The 10,221-nt window shown below is 40.6% G+C and overlaps 1 protein-coding gene across 1 annotated transcript; it reads left to right on the plus strand.

The window, feature by feature from the left end:
* Positions 1-680: 680 nt before the first annotated feature.
* On the plus strand, positions 681-6,254 carry LOC129727803 (E3 ubiquitin-protein ligase arkadia). The gene is made up of 8 exons (XM_055686000.1): positions 681-868; positions 1,109-1,492; positions 1,897-3,733; positions 3,846-4,997; positions 5,061-5,157; positions 5,228-5,308; positions 5,369-5,493; positions 5,554-6,254. Exons 2-8 carry the CDS (start codon positions 1,336-1,338, stop codon positions 5,675-5,677), a joined length of 3,573 nt encoding a protein of 1,190 aa, XP_055541975.1. The 5' UTR covers positions 681-868; positions 1,109-1,335; the 3' UTR covers positions 5,678-6,254.
* The last annotated feature ends 3,967 nt before the right edge of the window (positions 6,255-10,221 follow it).

The following is a 10,221-nucleotide window of genomic DNA, read 5'->3' on the forward strand; positions in this document are numbered from 1 at the left end:
TTTACTGGCGCAATCTTATGCAAAAAAGGTCCGAAGAAAACTACTGACGAAGACGTTCGACACCCTACTTAAAGTGATGATGGGAGTATAAGATGTAAATTATGTTTTTGAAGTGAGTTGAGCTGATGCAGCAATGAAATATAAAAAAAAATCTATCTTTGAAACCTTTGATCCCGAGCATCGCCGGGAATGTTCAACTAGTATTTTATAATATTACAAATATAACTGGAAACATTTGTGTTGCCAATTCTTCACAAATCTCAAACCTTTTGTAAGCAGAGAGGTTCGCGTATTATGACCACCCATTATAGCACCGCCATTAAGGTGCGTAAAAAGCTGGAAATAAATCAACTCTTTTCTCAGGTATGTTATACAGTAAATTTTAGAGAGAAGCATTACAATATTTGCCAATTTAATAAATCAGATTCGGTCCAAGTTAGCAAAAAACCGGTTATCTTCCAGCTTCTTGTTGAAAAAAAAATCGGTAGGAGCTTACCCAGCTTACCCCATTACTGACCATTTAAATATTCTGTATACAACTCACCAACTTATATTTTAAGGTCACTCACTCGGAGCATTTTATTCTCAGTGTGGTATTGGTCGCGATCCTTTTATCACTCAAAAAACGAGTCGTAATCTATCGACGCCCCATCGGTGACGTTTATTTTCATTTCGCGTAGTTCGCAAGACCACCGTAACAGTGGATGCATTTTTTTGTGTGATGTGAATTTTTTTTTTGGTTTCCCAAACTACCTACTAGACGTGTGTCCGCTGCCTCCTCTTGAAAACTGCGACGTTTGTTCTTGCAGCACCAGTGAGCAGAATGTCAGGGAGCGGATCGTCATCATCTGCTGAAATTTTGCCTAATGTTGGTGAATCGTTCTGTGAAATTCACTTTTTTTGTTTGATTAGAGAATGGAAGTGATAGTGAATTATAATTTCTGTGTTGAATTCCGTATGTGGTGTTGTGTGACTGCGGCTTTTGAGTGAAAGATCTTTTTCTTTCCCGTTCCTCTGTCTACGGTTACGGCAGAAGGGTGGATGAAGAAAGATGTGTGCCTATTATGCATAAAAAGCTGAATTACCATATTAAGTTTTTTTCAACAAGAAACTGAGATCAACATTAAAAGGAGAAAAAAAAAACAGTTGATTGCCAATTTGTTGAAACCATAAAAATGGGTGTTTGCCGTGTGTGCTGAATGTTAGGCTCGAATTCTCCTCTGACAGTGTTGCTCCGAAGAACGGCCTTGTAGTTTACCTTTACTTTCAAAATACGTCGTACAAACTAGAAGTTGAAGAACAGCAGAATATAAACCTTATAAAATAGCTCTTGCTATGGCCGACAGCGCTGGAGCTTGGGGCTTGTCAGACTCCGATGGTGGTGACATACCAGGGGAAGGAAGTTCTACGGGACGTACGTTTAGGCCAGACAGTATACGAGACATTTTGGATACCGCAATTCAATCGAGCATCGATGCAACTGAGGTCTCAGGTAAAACAATAGCCGGTTATAGTTTTTTTATTAGAATACCGTTTCAGCGAGTGTAATTCCCTAGAGTCTTTCCCAACCTTTCACGTCCAGAGTAAAATTGTATATGATGCATAAATGTTTAAACTATTGAAGGTTGTAAAGATTCTGATAATTTTTGTGGAATAAATTAGTAGAAACTGCGGATGAAAAGCAGCTTAACAACAATTTCCCGAAACATATTTCACTAAAAGATAAAGATAAAGATGTACTAATTCCTTTGATTTAGTTTATTATTCTGTATCTTTGCTACTGCCTTTCCAAGCATAATTGTCCGAACATGCATAAGGTTTGTGTAGAACATGGGACAACTATACTTGGAACATGGTGTGGTTACAGTGTGAAATAAGAATATTTCGTTCTTTCAGATTTGGACCCGGATGCACCTCTGTTTGCCACATCTAGTGACTACATACCCCCGCTTTTGCTGCCTCGGGTGCGTAACACCAGTTACTACGACTCGCTGCCATACTTCCCCCCATCAGCTCATCTAGAATCAGCCCGCACCAGTTACGGTTTGTTTGGACCAACGCAGTTTGGGTATTTTCCTTCGCACCACCATCATCACCATCATCATCACAACCACCCGTCGCAAGGAGGATCACCAAGTCGCTACTCACCTTCGTATCATTCATCTGCTCCGTCTGGTTCTCGCTCGTCTGGATCTCCATCACTGGGCATACGTCAACCGGTTAACGTAGAATCTGGCCCGAGGTCATCGGATGGAACCAATTCGGCCATACGGCCACGCAATTATTCACGGCCGCCTCGATCTTCTGAAGAGTCTGGTTCCAACTGGGTTAACTATAACTTCCATCATCACTCTAACGGAGGCAATGGGAATGGTCATGGAGGATTTAATCGCAAACGTCATCATAATTGCGACATGTGCAACCGACCAAAGAAACCCGTTCAAGGTGAGGGGCCTTACATGGACCACAGACCAATTAAAAGAGAACCGCCACCTTTGAGTAGACACTCTCGTAATCAAATCAAAACCGAACCGGATGTAACGCAAGAGTCAAGATGTAATCGCGAGTACCATTCTCCAGTTGCACCAATAAAAAAAGAGGAAAAAGCAACCCCTCCGCCGAAGGCACGGCAAGCTGAACCTTCCAGAGAAAAAGCAGCCACTCCTCGGGAGCCAACAGTGAAACAGGAAAGCCCCTGTTCACGTGGTTTCTGCTTTCCTGCATCAGGCGAGGATCAAAAACCTTCGAAAAACTGCTGCGGCAATTGCCACAATCAACAATCCGCTGTCAAATCGGAACCAACAAATAGTGACCTATCTACGGAAGAGCTTCCACACGTCAAGAAAGAGTTAGTAAGCGTGAAAGAAGAAAAAGAAAAGCAAGCGCCAATAGCGGAGGCTGCTCATGTGCCTACGGAGGAACCTATGCCAGGCCCTAGTGGCTTGAACAGACATTTGCAGGAACTGCAGGACGGGGACAACGAAAGTTGCTTCCGAAAGCGAGGAAACCGTCACGCACGACGCTATTCTCGTTATTTCTACGATGACGACAATTATGATAGTGATGATAGCAGCGAAATCGACACAGAAGAAGAAGATGCTAATCTGCCAAATGATCCGAACAGTACGGACAACAATGAAGATTGCGATCTCAGTGGCTTGGCCAACGTTGAGGTAGATCCAATCAATACCACAGACATAATAAAAGAAACCGAAGCAGATAACCAGAACTCGAACCAAAATGATGCAAACTGCCAGAACCTGCTGGTGATTAATTCTAGCTCTAGTAGCGTGGATGAAGTCGCCAACACTAGTGAAGAGGTTCCATCTGTCCAGCGGAAAAAACTGCCAAATCGCTCAGACGAACAGCTACAGAATGAAGAGGGTTCTCAAGAGGACCACCAACAGAAAAGTGATGTACTGTCAGCTCCCGACCTGCAGTTAGACTGGGTCACGGATACCAGCAGTATTAGCGATGAAAGCGATGTCGTGCTAATTGATCAACCGCCAGATGATGGCCGCGAACCGATCGATCTGACTAACTCAGACGAAGAGCCCGAAAGGAGCTATCGTAATCGTGATCACAGCCAAAGCATGGATTTTTTCCCGTCATTGTACGATATGCCACACTTTCCACCCAACGTTGGACCGTCACCTTGTCCGGCAGGTGGAAGCAGTCGGAACCCAGGATTTACCCATTGTCCTGCTTCCGGTGCGGGAGCCCGTAATTCTTCGTAAGTATGATGGTTAACCTTGCTAATCTTCACTGGATTGGACAAGTTTTTTTTCACTATTAGTGGCTAGTTTTTTTTAGTGTAGATATAATTATTTCACTCTATGTTGCAGAATGTTCAGAATGAGTGACTACACCTCACCGATGCATCCGCACGTGCAACAGGGTTTACAACGACCGATTCGTTCACAGCGATATTTCCGTTCATTTCTTCCCAGCAATCCGTCGCCCAATTCCAGCCGACGGATGAACAGCTGGAACTCAGGTAACCGAACACAAAGACAGGATCCCAGCATGATGCGGCCAACCCCTCTGCAGTTGACAACTTTCTCAATGATACCTCCAGCTGCCGAAATGCACCGACCTATGCCAGGTAACGACGAGGTAGCTCCCGGTGCAGCTGGAGGAAGCGGTAGCAATAACAGTAACAACAACAGCAACAGTAATGCCGGAGCGGTTATAGATAACACTTGTAGTGGAAGCTTTAGTAGAAACAATCCGTTTGTATCTTGGCATGATCCTGCTGGTACCTCAAACAGTGGCATTGGACAAGCAAATAGTAGTCCTACCGCTAACACCAGTAATCGGCACGGTTTTCATCATGGTGGAGCTAATCTGAGTGCCCCCGTTACTGATGTCGGTCACGAACGGTTTCTCAATACACACGGAATAGTTGAGACCCCAATTGATTACTCCAACAGACTGGGGCCCAATGCAGCGGAATACGATGGCGCAAACAACCGCAACATGCGATATAATAATGAAGCTAATCTACCTAGTTATGAGTCCGGTCGGCAAGCTCCAGCTCCCCCTAATCCAGGTGGTGAACCTCGTGGTTATCGCAACTACGGTTATTCTAATCGAAGTCGTTATTTGCACTCTGGAGGAGTTCGGCCTCCATATGCGGTCCACGAAAACCTCTGGCATAGACAGCACAATATGCAAGAACTACATCGGCGCACGATGATGTTTGGAGACGTTCTAAATGACTACAGCGACCGCGTGTCCCCGCATCATAGTACCCTACGATCCAGAAATAATCTGATCAATTCATCATACAATACCATGCCTGGTTCCAGCCAAGCTCATGCTGGGGCTGTCGGGCATGGCAACCGCGGAGAGCTATTTGATGACGGTACCAACTATTGGTCGGAGCGCAACTATAATAATCATTCTTCGAATCATAGTTATCAGCAAGATCTGCGCGTTTTCAATCATAGGCCGAGACGCGTTTCTTATCACACCACCGTATATCCGCCATTAAGGTAGCTCAGTTTTTTTTTAATCCCAGGAGAATATCATAACTTAACTCCATTCTCGCTCAACAGACGGAATGACCATCAGCACGTACACCATCATATGTATCATCATTTCCAGCCACAGGCAATGTTAAACAACGCACCACAGGTGCATTTTAGCATTGGGGTAAATGTAACAAAAATTACCGTCTAATAATATATACTTAGTTTTCGAATTTTTCGCCTGTTTTTCACAGCTGCGTCCAAGTTTATTGTCCAGCCTGAACCGCTTTGTTCGTGTGATTGAAGATACCTGTTCGAACCGAGGTGCTACACAGGTTTGTCGAAACTGGAAGTGGCTCTGTTTACATGTATCTAACTAATTGTTTCGGTTTAAGGAAATGATCGAGCACAACACGTTTCCCCACAAGTATAAACGTCTACGCCGCGCCAGTGAAACGGACGAGGACAGCGAAAAGTGCACAATTTGTCTGTCTCAGTTTGAGATTGATAACGACGTGAGGTTCGTAGGATCCCTAATTTTGATGTTGACATTTTGATAAACTCAAGTGTTACATTACAGACGTCTTCCGTGCATGCATTTATTCCACAAGGACTGCGTTGACCAGTGGTTGGTTACAAACAAACACTGTCCCATTTGTCGTGTCGACATAGAGGTTCATCTAACCAAAGACTACAACATATGACAGACGGATGAGGAACAGAGCCGAGGGCAGCCGCAACGAGCGCACATCGAGTTGATTGGCATTGATCTGGATCGTCAGCGGCGTCCTCAGCCTAATTCTAGCAGTCGAGAAGACTATCAAGAGGGGACTGGTGCCAATCCTAGCGGGGATCACTACCGCTCCGCCGGTGGAAGCGGTATGGTTTTATTTTTTCCGCTAAATTGAATTTTGTTATCGTCGTATGATAATGATGTGGGCGAGGGATAGCAAAATGCGTGCATTTTCTTAGCCCGGGTAATGAAACTAGACTTGTCAATGTGCATTCTGCTAGGATGTAGATCTGTGGTGAAATTTTTTATGATTTTTTTTGTCTTAATGTTTATTGGGAAAAAGCTAATTTGAATATGTTGGTTCGTGTCAAATGAAGGAACTCCTCAAAAACGATATATTGATTTATTTTGTATTTTTAAGTATTAGAATTATTTTTGGAGTAGCGATCAGTCAATACTAACAATATACAGCATGCTTTAAAACCTGTTATAAATAATCAAGATATATGGAACGCTGCGAATAAATTTTTTCTCGTTATAAAATACTATTTTGTAGAAAAATGATTTCTCCTGATTTCGAAGCTCCTTATATCTAATGTTTATTAAAAAAAAAATATAATTCGCAGGTGGAAGATAATCAGCCCTATTTTTGACTTCGTTCGAATTGTACAGGGTGCCACATATTTATTGCAACAAAAATGCAAAGCCGGTTTGCAGGTCGATATTTGTTGCGCCCAGAAAGTGAATAACAATCAAAACTGGACTTTTATGCAAGACGGTACCCCGGCTTACACAAAGTAGACCGTTCAAGACCGGTACAAGTCCTACTTTCCCTCTTTCTCCAAAGATGAGTGGCCTCCAAATGATAAAAGCAAAAGTCTATTAAGTTTGAACGAGTTGAAGAAGTCTTTTCTCAATTTACTGACAGCAAATTCCTCACAATGATATTCGGTTCATCGTCGAGTCTTATCCTTAGCCCCTCCGAGTTGTCATCAGAGCTTAAGGAGGACACATTGAATGAGTTGTTGTTTTTTAAATTGTTTTAACTCGCTAAATTGTTTTTATTCCAAGAATTTTCTCTCACTTGCTAAAAACCGTTAAGTAGGTCCTCTGTTTCTTGTTGCAATAATTATGGCGCACCCTGTATTTTTACCACACTATCGGAAATTAGTATTCCCATTTCTTATTTAACATTGAAGGATTTTTCAAACCGTTTGAAATGTTTTTTTAGTAGGAATAACGACTTGGTTGTATAGGTGAAAATAAGGATGAATATTCTCTACCGTTCTGATATTTACAAGATAAATTCAAATGAACTCTACTTTCAGATAACTATTATGGTTGGTGTATACACGCTCGTCAAATTTAACTCTATACTAAGTGAGATGTCACTCACTTTCGTTAAAAGTGAACCTACACTGAAAAGTAAACACCCAAATATGCGTTTTTATGACGCAAATCAGCCCTTCTGTGCGGGAAGGTACTTTTAGGTAAAAGTGATCTACCTACTTTTGAGTACCTGCACGGAAGTCATCATTTAGGTGAAATCGGATACCCTGAATCAACACTATCAATATCAAAAACTCCATACAAATTTTTACCCAAAATTAAGTATTCGAATTTAAGCTGTTGCGTTGTTTTCACCAATTTTTATGCGTATTATTTACCTAAACCAGTGAAAACATTCAGGTTTACGTAAATTTACGTTGTTTTTATGTGTTCACTTGGTAATATTTTTTTTGTGTGTACTCTGAACTAGAGATCCTCAGAGGGAGAGATAAGCGATGAAAAAAACCGCTGATTTGGCAACTAGGTTTCACATGTCAGAGGTGCCAGATATTGTGATTTCAGAGAAAAAATAGAATTTTGCGCTCTAACTGACAACCGAAAATGACAATCTCAGACAGCACCGATAAAAATGCGACTCATGAACTTGTTTGTCAAAGCGTTTGCACTCTTCATTTACTTCAATTGAAATTGAATAGCATTGAAGCCGCCTTGATTCCTTGCCCTCGACTATGCAGCAGAGCCGCATTGATATGGTTTGTAATCAGAATGTTCTACGAATAAACTAGTTATAATCCATTATTTGATGTTGCTTAAACAGTATGCAATATAACATAGTTTTCATTGACTGGTGAATGACCGCAGGTTAAAACCTCAACAAAAAAATGTGTCGATGTGATATATGGGAAAAAGACCTCTGAATTTCGTTCAGAGATTTAGAGGTACGGCTCAAGAGTTTCGTCTTCTCGAAAGAAGTCACTATTCTAAAGTTCAGCACAATCGGACTTCAGGAAGTCGTGCGGGTAAAATAGTATCTTTTTTTACCAATGAAAAAATGTTCGATAAAAAAAAATCGTGATGCCAAATTCCTTAGAGATGCAATAAATGTTAAAATCTAAAGTTTTTTTTGTAAGATTTGGACCACTGCGACCATTATTTTGATCTTTTGTGGTAAAAAAAATATTTATATATTTTTCAGCTGGGAAACTCTCTCAGCTTTAATTTGATTTTAACAATGAGGACATTTTTCGAAAAACCGAAGCTTCTGAGCCCTACCGCTAAACGAAATTTGAAGGCCTAGTTTCCCCATAACTTCTGTTGGTTCCAGCTTGAGAATTCCTATGCTTCAGAAAGTCTTTTTTTTTAATTTGTTTCCAGAGATAAATGTTTTCCAGTACCGCAAAAGTGTACAGCGCATCGTTTCGATGTTTGTCTCCTGCATCTTCAAAATTGAGCTTTATAGACATAGTTGTCCCACGACATTTATTTTATATGTCATGGCATTGTTGCGATAAATACATCAAATCGCCAAAAGCATGCGAACTTTAACAAACCCGTACCCGATGTTGTCGTATCATATTCACTAACCGATCTAAAAATAGACGAAATGGTGCCCATCGCTGATGGCAATAAATCGTACATGCCTTTGATGATGAATATGATATTCTTTGCTCGATCACGACAAACGAAAACCTAAGAAACAAATAAAAAGACTTTAATTAACTAATGAGGTGTAGAGAATAAAACTTATTCGGATATTTTTGTATTTCAATTACGAACATTTCACTATCGCCAGATGAACGTGTATCGAGTGCTATTCCTTACAGCACTTTTTTACCAGTGTTTGAGATGTCTGTCAGTTGCGGGTGTTGCTGCTTCTTTTTCTTAAAAATACCCTGCATTCTAATTTTTTTGTGAAGGGACAATATCTTCTCAAAGCGCAATGTTCACTAATTTTTATTCGGCTCGTATAACTGATGGTGACGGTGGAAGTCCTGGGGAATAATAAAGTGCATCACAAAAACCGTGAAGGTGTTAAATTTTATGTTTATGTTTAATTTTATATACTTTCATCATTATTCTGTAGACCATACAACGGGTTTGTGAACCACCAGGTAAAAATCACTGTGATGAAGCTACTCTGGAGCATTCTGAATTCATGTTTCAGCAATAAAACATGAAAAACGTGTAAAAATAAATATACTCTTTATTGAACCTTATTGCAATACCTTTCAATGTGTTACCTTCCTTGTTCGTTTGGCTCGAATTTTGACATGTTCGTTTGGCTCACAACACTCTCTTCGAATATTTCTCCCTCTGAGTATTGCTACTCTGAACTAGCAATACTCAGAGGGAGAGATATGCGAAGAAAAATGTTGTGAGCCAAACGAACATGTCAAAAACTGAGCCAAACGCACAAAAAAGGTGATACTTTGAAATGTATTGCAGTCAGGTACAATAAAGAATATATTTTTCTTTACACGTTTTTCATGTTTTATTACTAAACAATGCATTGAGAATGCTTAATAATTTGCTGTATCATACTGATTTACAACTGGTGGCTCACAAACCTTTTGTATGGTCAACAAAATAATGATCAATCATAGTGAGAGTATATCAAATTAGACATAAACATATAATTTTACACTTTCGCGGTTTTAATGATGCTCTTTATTATTTCTCAGGACTCCCACCGTCACCATCAGTTATTCGAGTCAAATGAAAAATTTATTCCATATTGCGCTTTGAGCAGAGATCTGGCACCTCTGACATGTGAAACCTAGTCGCCAAATTGGCGGCTTTTTTCATCGCTTATCTCTCCCTCTGAGTATCTCTACTCTGAACCAACCCGGTGGCATCGGCCTTGTTTCCTGAAGCTGCCGTGAAAGACAGTGGCGCTAGTCTCTTCAATGTTTTTTAAGGTTTATTCACACAGCAGTGTTAGCAGGACGAACGAAGCATAATATATATGTTGTACAGAGTTATGCGCTCGAATCAATTCAATCATTCAAAAAAAAGCTTAGCTCAGCTTTGTAAATGTTAATCTTTAAATCATCGCGCGATGTCAGCTGCCTGCAAGATTTTTAAATTTTGAGTATTTACACCAAAAATTGTTTTTTTTTTAAACTGATATATGATCCTTCGTGGCCTAGAATGGAAAAGGTGATTGAAATGAGATCGGTATCTTTTTGAGTAATGGAGTAAAGCAACCCGCGTAAAAAGTGACCT

The sequence above is a fragment of the Wyeomyia smithii genome, chromosome 3 (assembly GCF_029784165.1).
Source record: "Wyeomyia smithii strain HCP4-BCI-WySm-NY-G18 chromosome 3, ASM2978416v1, whole genome shotgun sequence".
NCBI lineage: Eukaryota > Metazoa > Arthropoda > Insecta > Diptera > Culicidae > Wyeomyia > Wyeomyia smithii.